This window comes from Rhinoraja longicauda, chromosome 17 (assembly GCF_053455715.1).
Source record: "Rhinoraja longicauda isolate Sanriku21f chromosome 17, sRhiLon1.1, whole genome shotgun sequence".
In the NCBI taxonomy this organism is placed as follows: Eukaryota; Metazoa; Chordata; class Chondrichthyes; order Rajiformes; family Arhynchobatidae; genus Rhinoraja; species Rhinoraja longicauda.
In genome coordinates, this window is record NC_135969.1 from 12,010,999 (window position 1) to 12,030,299 (window position 19,301).

The 19,301-nt window shown below is 45.9% G+C and overlaps 1 protein-coding gene across 3 annotated transcripts in view; it reads left to right on the forward strand.

Annotated features, from left to right (window-relative positions):
- mtmr14 (myotubularin related protein 14) overlaps positions 1-19,301 on the forward strand; it is a 95,391-nt gene that overhangs the window by 17,199 nt on the left and 58,891 nt on the right. For all 3 annotated transcript variants that reach the window (XM_078414135.1, XM_078414134.1, XM_078414133.1), the window contains exons 3-6: positions 2,358-2,466; positions 11,948-12,023; positions 15,222-15,279; positions 19,062-19,184. In XM_078414135.1, coding sequence (XP_078270261.1) covers positions 2,358-2,466; positions 11,948-12,023; positions 15,222-15,279; positions 19,062-19,184 — 366 coding nt within the window. The remainder of the gene's footprint in view (positions 1-2,357; positions 2,467-11,947; positions 12,024-15,221; positions 15,280-19,061; positions 19,185-19,301) is intronic.

The following is a 19,301-nucleotide window of genomic DNA, read 5'->3' on the forward strand; positions in this document are numbered from 1 at the left end:
AATCTTTCTCTTCCTCCATTTTGTTTTTCAGAGGTGTGCATGATGTGTTCTAAATATTAATTTTGATTTTTGCATGTCTTGCAATAGGTTTTTAAATCTGGAGGAAGAGCTTTGTTTTTTCTTTATCTGTTCAAACACATTGTAGTTCCCTATAATGTCAAATGATGGATAAGTAGCTAATGACACCATGTCCTTCACCGAAAGTCCTCATAAACTCTGGACAGCTGTCAACATAGAGAATTATGTGTACTGTAGCTTTTCTACTGGCAGCAAAAGTCGGTTCATTCATCTTTAGTGCTTTCTACAACTTGAAAGAGAACTTTAAACTTTTCTCATTTGCATCTAGGTTATCTTTGACAGCTTGATCGTATGACTAGATTCTCGGTAATGTCCGTCCCATTGAACCATTCAAGGATAATTAGGGTGTCGTGTGACAGCATAGCTTGGGGGAATAAATTTGCAGATTGTCAAACACTTGTGCAAATTGAATCCTTTTGTTTAGCCATAGAGATAAAAAATGTACAGGTTCCTTGCGTTTTACGCGTGTTTGATTTGTGCGTTTTGGAATAACATGCTTATTCATTTAATACCAAAGCCTGATTTATGCACTCATATTTTTAAAATAATGCACTCAAATTTACACGTATATGTTTAATTTATGCATTTTTGAATTTCGTACTGTTTTCCAAGAACGTACCCCTAACGTAAAATGTGAGGTGCCTGAATAATGTGGTATTATGAAAGTATTCCACAATGTGTTAAAGGTGTTTACATTTTAAGATTGTTGTTGCTTGGACCTCATTGCTTGGAACATTATTTGGCATATCGCTTGATATCTGAATAATTTCTTGGTATTTTGGTGCTCCAGTATTGGACCCCCTGCAGTTTGCATACAGGGCCAATAGATCGGTGGATGACGCAGTCAACTTAGGCCTGCACTTCATCCTCCAGCACCTAGACCGCAAGGGAACCTATGCCAGGATTCTGTTTGTGGACTTTAGCTCTGCTTTTAACACCATTGTGCCAGAGCTACTACACTACAAACTCTCCCAGTTGACTGTGCCTGAACCCCTCTGACAGTGGATCATCAACTTCCTGACGGACAGGAAGCAGCATGTGAGGCTGAGAAAGCACATCTCAGACCCGCAGACCCTCAGCATAGGAGCACCGCAAGGCTGCGTACTCTCCCCTCTCCATTACTCTCTCTACACCAACGACTGCACCTCCACAGACTCCTCTGTCAAGCTCCTCAAGTTTGCGGATGACACTACCCTGATTGGACTGATCCAGGATGGGGAGGAATCTGCCTACAGATGGGAAGTGACACTGCTGGCGTCCTGGTGCCATCGCAACAACCTGGAGCTCAATGCTCTCAAGACAGTGGAACTAATTGTAGACTTTCAAAGAGATCCCCCTCCCCTCCCCCACTCACCATCAACACCATAGTCACATCTGTGAAGTCATTTAAGTAATTTGGAACCATCATCTCCAGGGACCTTAAATGGGGGCCCACCATCGACTCCACAGTCAAAAAGCCCAACAGAGGATGTACTTCCTGCGGCAACTGAGGAAATACAATCTTCCACAGGCAATGATGGTCCAATTCTATACTGCTATCATTGAGTCCGTCCTCACCTTCTCCATCATGGTTTGGTTTGGCTCAGCCACCAAGCACGACATCTGGAGGCTGCAACGGATCGTTCGCTCAGCTGAGAAGGTTGTTGGCTGCAACCTTCCCCCCATTGACGAACTGTACACTGCAAGGGCCAGGAAGCGAGCGGGCAAGATCATCTCTGACCCCTCTCACCCTGGCCACAAACTCTTTGAAGCATCCCTCTGGAAGGCGATTCCGGGCTGTCAAAGCAGCCACAGCCAGACATAAAAACAGCTTCTTTCCACGAGTGATAGTTCTACTCAATAACCAAAGTCTGTAGTTTCTTTTTTGCTCCGGTTTATTTTCACCCACCATTAGACCATAATGGTGTATCATTATTGTTTTGATGTGTTTATGCTTTATTTTTAATTGTTAACTGTATGTTTGTGTTGTCATTTGTGAGCGGAGCACCAAGGCACATTCCTTGTATATGCATACTTGGCCAATAAACATTCATATTACATTAGTCATTATACTTCTTTGAATTATCAATAGTTAACAGATATTACAACTTTTTTGCTCAGTGCTGCATACTACTTTATTATTGTTGACATCACCAGCTCGGCCTTGTATAGATCTTTTCAACTGAGATCGGCGTATACCTACAAAGCCTCTCCATCTGGCAACAGTCATATAGCAGCTATAATAATATGTGTGGTAATGTCACTGGTTAGGAGCTAATGTTTACTCTTGTGTTTTACAGGTTTGAGAGTACAGTTCAGACCAGTAAATTGCAGGACTTTGTGAGCCGTAGCAAGATGGCAAGATGTCGTAGTCGTTTTGTGTGCCCAGTCATTTTATACCAAGGAAAGGTACAACTTAATTTCCTGATTTATATTTTAATTCAAAATGTAAAATTGGTGGGAACAAGGGTATGTGTTTTTACGTTAACTGCTTAGTGAGCCAGGCAGCATCTCTGGATAACATGGATAAGTGCCGTTTTGAGTCACCCTAAACCGAGACTCGAAATGTCACCTATCCATGTTCTCCAGAGATGTTGCCTGACCTGCTGAGTTACTCCAGCGCTTTGTGTCCTTTTTTGTGAACTAGCATCTGCAGTTCTCTGTTTCTGGCCTGCTGATGCTTTGTGTTAAATATATAATTGTATAGTTCAACAAAATTAAATAGCTAAATTCTCAGGAAATGAGGAAATATACAATATGATTTTGAGAATTAGCATTGTTTTGCTCATTATTTGTTAGCTACTTTGAAATTTATGATTACTGACCTGGTCTCGCCTGTACTGCCTAGATTTATTGCCAGCTTCCGCTGCTTCACAGTAATTATTTTAGACTGAGCTGCATCTGCTAATCTGCCACTTACTAACCCAGTTACCTAAAAATAATGGGGATGGGAAGGAATCGTTTTTCACCACCTGACCTGTTTTTCAGTTATTAATGAAGCAGTGACAAGGGAAACACTGTTTGTACATCAGAGATCCCATATGCATTATGATTAATGTCATGCTATAATGAGAGCGAAGTGTGAAACTGAATAGATAATGGCTTTAGGACTGAGTGTTTAAAAAAAAATAGGACTATTCACTACTGACAAATCGCATCTTGAATTCAAAAGGAGAGCATTGGAACTTTCTGCAATTTGGTTATTGTAAGTGGCATCTTCCATTTTGTAGATAGCATAGGGGAAATAAAGAGCAATCTTCTGGGATTGGGAAAGATTTGCATGTTCTTTGCAATAATTATGTTAGTCAGCCAGATGCAATTTAGTATGGAATGTTAAATGTGGAGCATTAAAATGATTAAATGTAATAGACCTATAACCGTCAGGAAAGATTACACGAATTGGAGTGGAAAAAAAACTCCAGGTGTTGCAAATACAAAATGAAAATGGAAATGTTGGAAGATATCAAACTGCATCACTGGAAAGACAAACAGCTAACACTTCAGGTCAAGGGCCCTTCATCAGAACTATTAAACTGAGGACACTAGTGTACTTTAAGTTGCAGAGAGGGAGAGCAGTTGAGCGTACAGAGGGAATGTATACAAAAGAGTGCAGATCAAAGTTTGGTATAGTTGATGGCACAATGGTGCAATCAGTTGAGCCACTGACTCACCATGCTGGAAAACCAGTTTTGATCACAGTGTTCTCTGTGTGGAGTTTGCGCGTTCTCCCTGTGGTTGCGTGGGGTTCCTCTGGGTGTTCTGGTTTCCTCGCACATGCCAAAGGCATGCAGGTTTGTCGATTAATTGGTCTCCGTAAATTGTCCCTTGTGTGCAGAGTGGATGCAAAAGTGTGATAACACAGAAGTAGTGTGAATGATCAGCATGGTAACAATTATTTTGGAAACAAGAGATTAAAAACCTATTGAAACAAAGATATTGCCACATCTGTAGAAGAGAGTCAGATGAGGTGGTGGAAAATAGTGGTTACATGACATTGTTAAATTCGTTCTTAAGTCCTGAGGGCTACAACAACCCCAGAAGAAGATAAGATTAAGTTCCTCAAGCTTACCTTGGGCATCTCTGGAGCAATGTAAGACATTGGTGATACAGAAATTAGAGTTGGGGAATGGAAGCTCGGGGTTAGGCCTTGTAGATTGAATGATTGTGTTTAGCAAAGTAGTTAGACAATCTGTGTTTGGTTTCACCAAGGCAAAGGGGGTTACATTTTGAGCACCAAATGCAATACTTCAAGTTGAAAGAACTGCAAGTGAATAGCATCTTCGTCTACAGAGATTGTTTAGGTACCTGGATGACGAGGAGGGAAGAGAGAAAAGAGCAAGTGTTCCCTCTCCAAGAATTACATGGGAAGGTTCTGGGAGAAAAGGAGATGGAAGAATGATCAGGGAATGGTCAATTTGCAATGCTGAGATGGGAAGGAATAGGAAGATAAATATGGTGGTGGAATCTTGGTGAAGATGATGAAAGTTATCAAGAATAATCCATTGAATGTGGAGGCTGGTAGAATGGGAGATGAGGACAAGGGCAACTGCTCAAGGAAGAATTGAAGGGCTCATCCTTGTGTGCAGTGGCCATGTAGAACAATTGATGTCGCTGGGGAAGAAGAGCCAGTTGAGACCAGGATACTAAACCTGTCATAATGGCAGAGGGGATTTGAGGTGTCATATAAGAAGGAACAGACTGCAGGAGGAGAAAGAATAGATTGAAGCTAGGAAGAAGTACATTCTATTGGGCAAGAGCAGACTGAAACGTTCGGTTAATTATGGCTCTCTTGCTTGTGGATCTCGAGGAGGATGTAGAAATGGGCCGTGGAGAAGCCTTATGATGCTGCAGGCTATTAAGAGGCAATCTCCCAAGGTCAGTGATTGTCTGGAAAACAATGGCCTGATTTTCAGTCGTGGGGTCATGGTTCAGTCGGAGTTATCCAAGCTTTGTTATCTGGCTTCTGTAAAATAGTTCATCAAACCACATCAGCATTTCTTTTGTCTGCAAGTATAAGAATAAATGTTGGAGTAACTTGGGACTGTTGGAATCTCTGGAGGACATGGATAGGCACCGTTTCTGGTCGGGATCCTTCTTCAGAGTGGGTCTGAAGAAATGCTGCCTGACCCGCTGACTTACTCCAGCACTTTGTGTTTTGCTCAAGATTCCAGCACCTGCAGATTGATGATGATGTCATGTTTGATCACCAGTCAGCAGATGATGCACATCCAGAAGGGAGTGTTGGAGTAAATAAGGACAGTGGAAAGTTGTCCATTGTTACATTAGCAGTCAGTGATGAATGGGCTTAGTGTTGAATTCTTCTACCGCGACCTTTACGTCTCTGCCGATTTTTTTATTTTTGGCCAGGAGACCACATCATTGTCTGGGCCTAGAATTCTTGAACCAATTCATTTGGCCCCTCTTCCCAATTTACCCTCTCCAAAGATGGCCTGCAACTTATCATTGATACTGCACCCATTCTCCCCATCACTCTCTGCAACTAAAAAACAATTCTCACTTTTCCAGTTCTAGTAAATGGACCCTTGATCTGAAATGTCAATTTTTCTACATATCGAAGATATCAAGAAGATAGGAGCCACAATAAAAAGTGTGCTGTAGGTTGACCCGAAAGTACACAAGTAATCCCCATGATGGAGATTTCTCCTTCCTTGATGTTGGTTGTTGCCAAATCTCTGGCATTCAGAAACACTGGTGTTATCAAAAATAACCCAGTCAGTCACATTGAAGAATTCTCATTGAAGGCAAACTGAAGTACAAACCACAATTTGAGCATCACAAAATATGAGAAAATGATCAGAACAAATGTGAGAAGACATGATAAAAACTGAAACATAAGAAATATATTATTTTAACTCGATGGAACATTGAAATATTTGAGGGATTGAGAATCTGTCCACACGGAATGAATGTTTAGAAGCCAAAAATGAATACAGTAAATGTTACATTGTAAAATTTTAAAAAACAACCCTCAAAGTGAAAGTTTATTAAAAACATGTATAAGAAAGGAATAAAAATCTGCATGTATGAAGCATATTTCAAGATGTCCAGAAACATTGAATATCCAGTGTGGTATTTTTGAAATTTATAATGTGGATGAGGAATCAACGGGGCTCGTTGTTGCTCATCTCCCATGAATGGCAATATGATCATGACCACATTACTTATTTTGATGATGATGATACTTTATTGTCACATTGTCTATGTGCCTTTGTTTTGCATACTCTTGCAATTCTTTATACAATCCAGTAAAAAAAAAAAAATATATAAAATATTGTAGCGCGTCGATAAAGGCAAGGAGCCAGGTATTTCGGGAAGGTATATTTTATTGTATCGTGGTATCAGACGGGTCTAGTCTGCCGGAATGGCTTGGCGCCCAAACCTTGTCCTTATATACCTGAGTCCAGGACCGCCTCCCGGGACTGGTCCATTCCCGTGCCGAGGGGTCGGTAGAAGTATGGCCCGACCCTTGGGAGCCGCCACAGTACCCCCCCCCCCAGAACCGGAGGCACGAAACGCACTGGTGGTCGCACAACCCGACCGGACCGCGTACGGTAATCGGTCGACAGAGGGGCCGGCGGAGGCACAGTTGGAGGGACAGGCGGTGGGACCCGCAAAGGGGGGCGACCTCGTGGCCGAGGCTGGGCCACCCGCACCGGTTGGTCGATGTCTAAGTGGGCCAGCTTCAGGCGGTCAATTGACAACGGCCTCCGGCCGGCCCCCCATGTCCAAAACAAAGGTTGTCTGTCCGTGCTCCAGCACCCGGTACGGGCCTTCATACGGCCTCTGGAGTGGCGTCTGGTGGGCGTCACGGCGCAGGAACACAAAGGCGCAGTCCCGGAGGGCCGATGGCACGTAAGGGCGGAATGTCCCATGGCGGGACGTCAGCATGGGTGCGAGCTTGCCAACTCGCTCTCGGAGGCGCTGTAGGGTGGATGAGGGCGGTTCCTCTCGCCCCGGCAACGAGGGCACGAACTCCCCGGGCACCGTGAGCGGAGACCCGTAGACGAGCTCCGCTGAGGATGAAGCCAGGTCTTCCTTGGGCGCGGTCCGGATGCCCAGCAAAACCCATGGTAGCTCGTCCATCCAGTCGGGGCCGGCGAGTCGCGCCTTCAGCGCTGCCTTCAGCTGCCGGTGGAACCTCTCCACCAAGCCGTTTGCCTGCGGGTGATAGGCCGTGGTGTGGTGCAGCCGCACGCCCAACAGGTGGGCCATGGCCGACCACAGCTCGGAGGTGAACTGTGGCCCCCGGTCCGATGAGATGACCACCGGCACACCAAAGCGAGCAATCCAGTGCGCGGCCAACGCACGAGCGCATGTGGCTGTAGACGTATCAGCCAGTGGTATGGCCTCCGGCCACCGCGTGAAGCGGTCCACCACCGTGAAGAGGTGGGTGATGCCCCGGGACGGCGGGAGCGGGCCCACAATGTCCACGTGCAGGTGGTCGAAACGGCGGCAGGGTAGACCGATCCCTTGGAGTGGCGCTCGATAAAGCGGATGGAGGTGGTGAATTCCGATATGTACGCCAACTGGCGCTGCTGTCGGGTGGACCATGGGTCGGAGACCTTTGCCAGGGCGAAAGTGAGCGGCTTGTGGTCCGTGTAAGCGGTGAACGGGCGGCCCTCCAGAAAATAGCGGAAGTGACGAACGGCCAGGTACAGGGCGAGGAGCTCGCGGTCGAAAGCACTGTACTTCTTCTGGGCGTTGTCGAGGTGCCGGCTGAAGAAGGCCAGGGGGCGCCAACCCCCGTCCGTGAGTTGCTCCAGTACGGCACCAACCGCCAACTCTGAGGCGTCCACCGTAAGGGCTGTCGGGGCATCCTCCCGTGGGTGAACCAGCAGCACAGCCCGAGCCAGGGCCTCCTTCGCGCCGTCAAAGGCTGTTACGGCCTCGTCGGTCCACACGACGGTCTTACGCTTGCCCGCCAGCAGCTCGTATAGCGGCCGCATGATGTGGGCCGCGGATGGCAGGAACCGGTGATAAAAGGCCACCATGCCGACGAACTCCTGCAGGCCACGCACCGAGGACGGACGGGGAAACCGGCGGATGGCGTTTACTTTGTCCGGCAGGGGAACCGCTCCTTGCGAGGACACACGGTGGCCGAGAAAGTCGATTGTGGCCACGCCAAAGCGGCACTTGGCGAGGTTTATGGCCAACCCGTGTTCGCTGAGCCGCTGGAAAAGCTGCCGGAGGTGGGCACAGTGCTCCTGCCGCGAGCGGCTGGCTACCAACATGTCGTCAAGGTAGACAAATAGGAAATCCAGCCCGCGACATACGCCGTTCATTAACCGCTGAAATGACTGCGCGGCGTTCTTGAGGCCGAACGGCATCCGTACGAACTCGTAGAGTCCGAACGGCGTGATGATTGCCGTCTTGGGTACATCCTCCGGGTGGACCGGGATCTGGTTGTAACCTCGCACCAGATCCACCTTTGAAAATATCGTGGCCCCAGCCAAATGGGCGTTGAAGTCCTGGATGTGGGGCACGGGGTATCGGTCCTCGGCGGTAGCGACATTCAGCCGCCGATAATCCCCGCAAGGCCTCCAGCCCCCGTTTGCCTTTGGGACCATGTGGAGTGGAGATGCCCATGGCTGTTGGAAGGGCGGACGATCCCCAAGGACTCCATCGTGCGGAACTCCTGTGGTGCCAGGCGTAGTTTCTCAGGCGGGAGTCGGCGTGCTCGTGCGTGGAGGGGTGGGCCGGTAGTTGTGATATAATGGTACACCCCATGCTTGGGGGTCGACGACCGGAATTGCGGGGCCATAATATCAGGAAAGTCCGCCAGCACCCGAGCGAAATGGGAGTCCACGGACGACAGCGGGCGTATAATGGGGTCATTCAGCCGCAACGCGATGGGCTCCATCGTGGCGGAGTGGACCAAGCGCTGCTGCCTGACGTCCACGAGGAGAGAATGAGCCCGCAGAAAGTCGGCCCCGAGCAACGGCTGGGAGACGTCGGCAATCGTAAACAGCCATGTAAAATGACTGGCGCCGAAAACGATGTGGACCGTGCGGACGCCATATGTCTGAATAATGCTCCCATTTGCCGCGGTGAGAATGGGCCCCCGCTTCCCAGAACGAATGTCCAGCGGCGAAGGGGGCAGGACGCTCAGCTCCGCCCCGGTATCCACGAGGAAGCGGCTCCCGGAGCGCCGATCCCAGGCGAAGAGGCGGTGAATCTGGCCGGCCACCGCAGGGACTATTGGCAGCCGGCCGCGGCGTTTCCCGGGAACGTGCATGGCTGGCGGCATTGTCGGGCTGCCGCACCCCAGCGCTGGTGGTAATAACACCAGTACCTCCTGCTGGTGCTGGCTGGAGCCTGCTGGTGTGGGACTGCAGGTGCACGACCCGCAATGGCCACCGGGGGCGATCTCGCAGGCCTCCGGGACGTAGCTGTCACTCCTTCCACAGCTCCCCCGCCCGACCGGAGAAAATCGGGCGCTTGTCGAGTGACGTTTAGCGCACTGACGTCATCACGGCGCGCCGCCCACAGCGCATCCGCGCGCCTGCCGAGGGCCCGGGTGTCTTCAAAGGAGGCGTCTGTGAGCTGCAGGCGAATGTCGGCCGGCAGCAGGTGCAGGTAAGTATATTCAAACATCAGGCACGGTCTGTGCCCGTCGAGTAACGCGACCATCTCCTTCAGGAGGCTAGATGGGCGCCGGTCACCGAGGCCTGGCATGTGGAGGAGCCTTTCGGCCCGCTCCATTCGGGTTAGCCCGTAGGTTTGGAGCAGCAGCTCCTTAAGGGCTTTGTATTTATCGTGGGCCGGGGGGTCCTGGAGGAACTCCGTTACCTCTTCGGCCGTGTCCTGGTCAAGGGCTCCCACCAGGTGGAAAAACCGGGTGTTATCCACTGTGATGCCCTGCAGCTGGAACTGGGCCTCCGCTTGGTAAAACCAAATGCGAGCCCGAGTGGTCCAGAAGGTCGGGAGCTTGATTCCTACCGCGTCGACAGCTGGGGCCTGGTCGGCCTGCGAGCCGGACGGGCGGTCGGATTCTGCTTTTCTGTCCATCCTAATGAATGGACCGTCGAGGTCACCAATGTAGCGCGTCGATGAAGGCAAGAAGCCAGGTATTTCGGGAAGGTATATTTTATTGTATCGTGGTATCAGACGGGTCTAGTCTGCCGGAATGGCTTGGCGCCCAAACCTTGTCCTTATATACCTGAGTCCAGGACCGCCTCCCGGGACTGGTCCAGTCCCGTGCCGAGGGGTCGGTAGAAGTATGGCCCGATCCTTGGGAGCCGCCACAATATGTTACATACTATACATAAGCACAATCATAGATAAGTGCAACGGTTGTAGACTTCACCAACACAGTACAAGCAGAGTCACCACGTTTCTGGCGCCTCAAAGTTCTTGGGTGCTGTCATATCTTGGCCTTAAAGGCCCGTTGTCCTGGCGCCACCAATCCTCTCTTCCATCAGCCACCATTTTGAAAGCGGCCCTTTGTTCAGCGTCCGTCGCCAACTCCCTCCACCCTCCTCCCCGGTTCCCAATCTTCGGGGTTGAGCAGGAAACAAGCCTCGGATGCCTCCAGCTGGTTCCCGGTTCCACGGCAGGCGAGCCAAGCCTGCTTTAGTATGCCTTTTTTGTGTGTTGATTGAGCGATAAATCTTATCGAAACCACTGATAACATCCCATCATAAAAATAATGCCTTGAAATTTTTCACATCTACCCAAGAGGATAGATTCTGAGTTTAATGTCTTATTCCATAGGCTACATCGTTGATAAACCAACACTCCCTCAGTACAGTTCATAAGTATATGAAATGTACTCAGTACAGTTCATTGAAATCAAGATTTTGTTGGATTAGGTTACAAATCGAACCATCCTACGGAAGAACAGAGTATCGCTGACAGCAGTTTCTAGTATTCCACACTGACAGTGCAGAACTACATCCTGCATCAGGACCTATTGAGGAAGTGTCCAAAGACTCTCAGCCCTCTGAGACACTAAATGTTCATTTCATCTGTCTTAAATGGATGACCCCTTTGCTATTAAACAGTGACTCAGAGCAGAAGCATCTCCATATCCACCCTCTCAGTTCTCTTCAAGATCATTTATTTCAATTAAGTTGCATTCTGTTCTTCTAAACTCTAGCAAGTACAAGCCTAGCTTCTGCCATCTTTCCTTATGACAACCTGTTTATTTCAGGTATTAATTAAGTAAACCATATCTGAACTGCTTCCAACATGTTTACATCTTCCTTTAAATTTGAAGGCAGATACCATACACAATACTCCAGATGCAAATCAATCCGAAAGCAGCTGGAGAGAATAGAATACATAATGGGACAATTGCACAACCAATATAGTATAATTGATCTAGAGAGGTTTGTTCACATATTCAAGGAAAGATGTTACGCCATAAGACAGGATATTCACAATGATTCTTGATATCTATAAACTTAGGATAGATAAATTAAATGAAATTTTCCCATTTGGAAAAGTGGCCTGAGTCCACCTTAATTGAAATCTCAATAACATTGAGAAGATTGGCAAAATTGTTTTATATGATTAGATAGTGGTTCAATTAATAGGCAGCATGTGATGTTTTGTTAAATTAGAGTTTGGGAAGGAAGTCCCTAAAAAGTTCTAAATGTTCTAAATTCTGAATTGCTATTGTTTTCATCATAAGTTTCAGCCAAAGTCCTTTATGGGTGATGAGATATTCCTCCTCATCTCCTTTCTAAAGATCTGACTTATTCTGAGGCTATGGCCTCTGGTCCTAAATTCTCCCACTAGTGGAGCAATAAAGAAGTTTCAAAAGCTTAATTCTCTATTGTGAACTTTATCATATTTCATTTATTGTGATATTGCTGTAATCTGCTGAAGTGTGTAGATTATTCATGTAATTTTTTTTTAACTCCAGCACATTTGCCGGTCAGCAACACTGGCGGGATGGGGAGAACTATATGGACGCAGTGGATATAACTACTTATTCTCAGGTGCGTAATGATTTACTTCATCAAATGTGCATATATGAATCACCCATAGAATCACATAAACATATGGCATAAAAGGAGACCTTTTGAAACATGTCCAGACATTGTTAAACTGTATTATTCTTTAAGTATATGTTCAATATTGCCTTTTCCAAAATAACGTTTTCACTGGGAAATTAAAAGATCTGACTGTTTCTTGGCACTTTTGTTTTGGCTTGAGTTGATCTGATTCCATGTGGTCGTGAAAGTCGTTGTGAACGGTTAGAAGATGGAAGCATAAGCAGGCAATGCAGCTCCCATGTGCTGGTTTATACCGAAGAGGGACATAAAATGCTGGAGTAACTCAGCAGCTCAAGCAGCATCTTTGGAGAAAATGAACAGGTAAGTCTTCAGTCTGAAGAAGGGTTCTGACCTGAAACGTCACCTGTTCCTTTTTCTCCAGAGATGCTGCCTGACCCACTAAGTTACTCCAGCATTTTGTGTCTACAATGCAACTCTCATACTTGCTCTGCCAATGAATAAAATTGTGGCTGATCTTTTACTATAGTTGCATCTTTCTGCACTAACTCACTACTTCCCTTAATGCCTAAAAAAAAATCTATTTGCCTCGGAATGTAATGTGCAACTGTGCCTCACAATCATCTTATGTAGAATTTTATAAAGATTTGCTACTATCTAACTCATGTAGTGATCTCTTATTTTGAGACTAAAACCTCTGAGTGTAGTCAGGGAAACATCAACAAGAACACAAAAATACAATAGCAGGAATAGTTAATCGGGTCCCTCAAACTTGTCTTGCCATTCATTGTGATCAAGTTAAAATCGACAAAGCAATAGTTGATCTGCAAGTTCAAATGTACTTGCAGTGAACCCTGTACATCTATCTATCTTCTATATATATTATTATATTACTAAAACTCTCTGTCCGTGTGTTTGTGTGCACCATACCTTTGGTGCTTCGCACAGCCTAAACGGTACACCATAGCGCCACAATTTTTGCACCACCTTACTCGCCATTATCCTGGGTATAATCTCTAACAACTCTCATTCAAATTGAAGCTACATGTTTAAAGCTACAGACATTGATTGTAAAGTTAAAAAGGTCTCCTTTTGTGCCATATGTTTATGTGATTCTATGTGATTCATATATGCACATTTCTAACCCATTTCCTGAAAGTCATCAGCGTATGACATCACAATTGGCCATATTCGACTTCATTTGCTCCTCACTCGCCAAAAAAAGATGGCCGCCGGCAGCGCCGCGCCCGCGCTCAGTCATTCCCTCTCACCTCTCGCCCGGCCCCAGCCCCGGGGGAGACTCGCACGTTGGCAACCAGTGTTGAACGCACGGGCACTGGTAAGTGCCTTTCGCTGCCAACGGCTCCACGGAGGGGAGTGGGTGTGGCGGCCGAGTGCGTGGAGGGGAGGGGGGGTGGGGGGAGGAGAGAGTGCGGGTGGGGGGAGGGGGTTGAGGAGAATGGGGGGAGGGGGAGGGGAGGAGGGTGGGGGAAAGAGAGGATGGGGTGGGGGCGAAGGGGGACAGTGGGGGGCAGGAGCGAGTGGAGGAGGGGAGAGTGGGAGGTGGGGGTCAGGGGAGGGGGGGAATGGGTGGAGGCAGGGCTGGCGGGGTGGGGGGAGGGGCAAGTTGGGGTGTGCTAGGGGGGATGGAGTGGGTCAGTAGGGGGAGGGGGGAATAGGGGTGAGGAGGGGGGAATGGGGGTGGAGGCAGGGCTGGTGGTGGGGGCAGGGGAGGGACAAGTTGGGGTGGTCTAGGGGGATGGGCTAGGGGGGGATGGTGTGGGTCAGTGGGGGGAGGAGGGGGCATAAGGGGGATTGAGTGCGGGGGAGGGGAAATTGAGGGTGCTACACCAATACAGAAGAGACTTTGGGTCCAGGGCTCACCCTCTCAGTCAAACCCTCTCCCCTTCCCTGCCCCCCCCCCCCCCCCTCTATGAGGAATGGACCCAACGGGTCCACGTGGTCTAGTTTACTTCTAAAATTGAGTTTTTTGAGGACCTGGTCTGTTTTAGTTTGTAAAAGATCACATCTTTCTTAAAAGGTACAAGTTTAGACGATGTGCCATTTAGAAAACAAATGCACTTATTATTACAGGTTGATTGAAGTCATAGAGAAAAAGTAAACCAAACTTTACTCCAGCAGTTTGTGTCCTTTTGTTCCAAACTTTAAGGGGTTGACTTTCAGAGGGATAGAACTGAAAAGAAGTGCACCTATTTTAACATTCAAGTCAAACTTTGGTTAGATAGGCTCAGTGGGTGGGGATTCTTATGTACAGTTCTGGTTACCACCTTATGAGACATAGAGGCACCAAAGAAGGTGCATTGAAGATCTGCAAGATTGATACTTGTAAAGATGTAGATAGAGCTGTTCAGAATAAACTGAATTGGGCTCTTCGATCTTGAAAATAAGTCTGAGGAATAAACTAACAGAGTGATGGGTTTTAGTAGGATATTTACAGTGCTTGCATATGGGTAAGAGCCCATGTAGAATCCATGAGTTTGATATGTTGGAAAGAACTGCAAATCCTAGTTTAAATCGAAGGTAGACACAAAATGCTGGAGTAACTCAGCAGGACAGGCAGCATCTCTGGAGAGAAGGAATAGGTGACGTTTCGGGTCGAGACCCTTCTTCAGACCATGAGTTTGATAGTTACTCTGAAATCCAGTGCTCTGACAGTTAATATGATCAGCTACAATAAGAAGTGATTGAAGCAGATAATGCAGATGTGTTTAAGAGGAGACTGGAAAATCAAACATGGGAGAATGGAATAGAAGGTCCGGTTGTTATCTTTTGAGGAGGAAAGATGGAAGGAGATTTGAGTGTAACTTAAACGCTGACATTAAGATTGAATGCTAAGGGAATAATGAGATATGAAATAATTACAAGAAGATGGCACTACGATCAATGCAAGCTATATTTCTATTGTAACAAAGCAGGCCTGTGGGGCTGAATGGTGTATATTTCTTCATGTCCTAATATTTTGATAGACAGTCCTGTGAAAGGCCTGTTTCAGTTCTGCATTAACCTCAGTACAGATTGTAAAAATTGTGACTTTTGAGAAAGTTGAGGAAAGAAAAAAGGGAAGCTTATGGTAATTTTGTACACAGTTACTGCCTGTTTTAATCATTTGTCTGCAGAAAAATGGTAAATTTATACTACATTTTGTTCTTCCTGTTTTCTCAGGAGGATCTGATGATACAGGAGCAGAATCGGAAGAACTGCTCGATGACTATGCAGTACGGTGGGTGAAATTCTTCAAGTCGAGTGAAAATGACCTTTTGGGCATATTTTTGTTTGCTGAGTAGTAATGCATTGTCAGAGTATAGTTTAGAGATGCAGCGTGGAAACAAGCCCTCGGCCCACCGAGTCCACGCTGACCAGCGAACCTCGTACACTAAATTGTCCCTACTCTGTGTAGGATAGTGCTAAAGTCTTTACAAAAGCCAATTAACCTGCAAACCTGTATGTCTTTGGAGTGTGGGAGGAAACGAGAGTACCCAGTGAAAGCCCACGCGGTCACAGGGAGAACGTACAAACTCTGTACGGACAACACCCGTAGTCATGATTGAACCTAGGTCTCTGGCGCTGTTAGGCAGCAACTCTATCTCTGCGCCACTGTGCCGGCGCAGTGATAACGATAAGTATGTTAATTTGGAGCTCTTTAAACTAGTTAGATTAATTCTACATTTAGTTTCTCCATTTTCTTTGAATGATTGTGACGCAATTTTGAAGTTAGGATGTGACTGGTGACCTTGGACAAAATAATTTAAAAAATATACAGGAGAGATTTAAAATAATTTTATATATGGGTAGAATTATGGTTTTTAGAGATGCTGTCTTTTTTAGTTTTAATTAATGAGAATTAGCAAAGCATTTTATACTGAACAGATAATTTGATGTGAATATTGTGGCCAGTAATGAAAATGGCAGAGCTCACTGCTGACCTAATAGAAAGCTTCCTGCAAAGATCTGGCAGTCTCTGTGGGGACTGACTTCCTTTATTCTAATATCTGTTGCTGTCAAACATCATATCGAGTGGGTCCCCAGTGTACACCAACTGTGAAGCCATCTATTATGCTCGAGTATAGGATTGGGAAATATTCTGAACTCTGCAAAGGATGACTTAAAAGCAAATCACAGAGTGCAAAGATAAACTAGCAAATAATACAAAAGCAGGCAAGGAGCTTCAGTTATTTCAAAAAGAAGAGAATAGCTAAGATAAGTGTTGGTCCCCTAGAAGGTGATGGTGGGAAATGGAGAAATGGCAAAGATTGTCAGCAGTTATTTTCCCAAGTTCACGTTATATGAGTAGAATTAGGCCATTCAGCCCATCGAGTCTACTCCGCCATTCAATCATGGCTCATCTATCTTTCCTACTCAACCCCATTTTCCTGCCTTCTCCCCATAACCCTTGACACCCGTTCTAATCAAGAACTTGTCTATCTCTGCCTTAGAAATATCCGCTGATGGCCTATACAGCCCTTTGTGGCAATGAGTTCTACAGATGAACTACCCTCTGGCTAAAGATGTTTCTCCTCACCTCCTTTCTAAAAGAGCATCCTTTCATTCTGAGGAAAATACCTCTGGTCCTTGACTCTCCAACCAGTGGAAACATCTTTTCCACATCCACTATATCAATGCCTTTCATTATTCTGTAAGTTTCAATTAGGTCCCCCCTCAACCTTCTAAACTCCAGCGAGTAGAAGTCCAGTGCTGGCAAATGCTCATCATATGCTAACCACTCATTCCTGGAATCATTCTTGTAAACCTCCAGAGCCAGCACATCATTTTGAATCTGTCATCTCAGTAAAAGACATTTAAAAACATCCCAATAATAATTGATAATCAGAGCCATAGGGTGGGATGAACATAAACCAATCTTATTATTATTAAAGAAAATGTACTAGAAAAGCCAATAGTCTAAAGGTCAATAAATTGCCTGATGGCTTGTGTCCTTTGGTCTTAAAGGAAATGGCTGAAGAGGTGAAGTGTTACAATCAACCAAAGTTCTTGGATTCTAAAGAGGCCCAAGAGGATTGGAAAAAATGGCAAACATAATGTCCCCTTTCAAGAAAGGAGGGTGCCAAAAACAATAGCTATTCACCAGTTAGCCAAATGTTATAATTGGAAAATAACTGCCATCGTTTGTCATAGAGTGATAAAGCATAGGACAAGCCTTTTGACCCAACTTGTCCATGCTGACCAAGATACCGCAGCTAGTCCCCTTTGGCCCATATCCCTCTAAACCTTTCCTATACATTACTTGTCCATGTGTCTTTTAAATGCTGTTGTACCTCCCTCAACTACCTCCTCTGGCAGTTCGTTCCATATATTCGCCACCCTCTAAGTGAAAAAGGTGCTCCTCCAATTCCTATCTAATCTTACCCTTCTTACCATAAACCTATTTCCTCTGATTTTTTTATTATCCTACCGTGGGTAAAAGACTGTGTGCATACACCCTACCTATTCCCCTCATGATTTTCTACACCTCTAAGATCACCCTTCAGCCTCTTGTGCTCCAAAGAATAAAGTCTAGCTTGCACAACCACTCCCTATAGCTCAGGCCCTCAAGTCCTGGCAACATCCTCGTAAATCTTATCTGCATTCTTTCCAGCTTAATGACTCCGTTCCTATCTCTGGGTGACCAAAACTGAATGCAACAGAGAGTAAAGAAGTGGTATGGTTTTTCAAGGAAAATTTGGTAGAGTTCTTTGAGAATGTTGCCGGCAGGATGGGTAAATCAATTGTTGCACGGTAGCGCAGCGGTAGAGTTGCTGCTTTACAGCGAATGCAGCGCCGGAGACTCAGGTTCGATCCTGACTACGGGTGCTGCACTGTAAGGAGTTTGTACATTCTCCCCGTGACCTGCGTGGGTTTTCTCCGAGATCTTCGGTTTCCTCCCACACTCCAAAGACGTACAGGTATGTAGGTTAATTGGCTGGGTAAATGTAAAAATTGTCCCTAGTGGGTGTAGGATAGTGTTAATGTGCGGGGATCGCTGGGCGGCGCGGACTTGGTGGGCCGAAAAGGCCTGTTTCCGGCTGTATATATATGATATGATATGATATGAAGAGCATGTGGAGATGAGCAGGTATTTGATTTGGATAGTGTACTGGCTATCAGAAAACAATTTTAACAAATTAGTCATTTCCAGATTTTCAATCCAAAATTAGTGGGCACAAATCAATATTATGAACCAACAATTTATACACACTGTTAATCGCTTGGTGCTTGAATAAAGGAACCTGTACACTAGCCATATTTGATGCTGATGCAACAATGGGTAGGTTGGCTATTCGTGAGAAAGATATTTGGAGCCTGCAACAGGATATGGATTGGTCAAGTAAATAGGCAAGAGGTTGTCATATGGAATACAATATGGAAAATGTGAAGTTATCCATTTTGTAAAATACATTAAATAACTGCGAGAAGTACAGAGTGGAAGCAGGCTCTTTGGCACACTGAGTCCGCGCTGAACTATCCTACGTATCTATACACTGTGGATGGCTAGATTGTAATCATGTATAGTCTTTCAACTGACTGGTTGGTATGCAACAAAAGCTTTTCACTGTACCTCGGTACACATGGCAATAAACTAAACTAAGCCTGTGCTCTCCCCTGTACATTAGTTCTATCCTACACACTAGGGACTATTTTATAGAAACTAATTAACCTACAAACCTGCATGTCTTTGGAATGTGGGAGGAAACCAGAGCAACCGGTTGGTTGCGGCCACAGGGAGTATGTGCAAACTCCGTATGGACAGCACCTGTAATCAGGATCAAACCCTGGTCTCTGATATTGTAAGTCAGCAGCTCTACTGTGTGCCATTGTGTATTGTTTAAAGAAACAGTATGCTTGTAAGCTTCAGCAGAATCTGAATATAGTAGCTCTATCACAAATTTACTTCTTGGAAAAATATAGTATTCTTTTTGCAGTCGTAATCACTACTAAGTGTTCAGTTAGGACATTAGGTTTCACTTTCATTCTGACCTTGCTTTATTTTTCTATATTCTATTCCAGAAATGGTGAATCCCAGTTATTCGATAAGGTTCGAGGTCATGACATAAAGTTACTACGCTATCTTTCCGTTCGTTACATCTGTGACCTGATGGTGGAGAAGAAGAAAGTGAAGTTTGGGTTGAAGTAAGTGATAACCAGATTTCGTTGCATAAAAACAACCTGATGAAGCACTAACCTAAGTAATAAAACGGAGGCAAAGTTTACTGATGACGAAAGCAGAGAACCTTTGGGGCAAGAAAC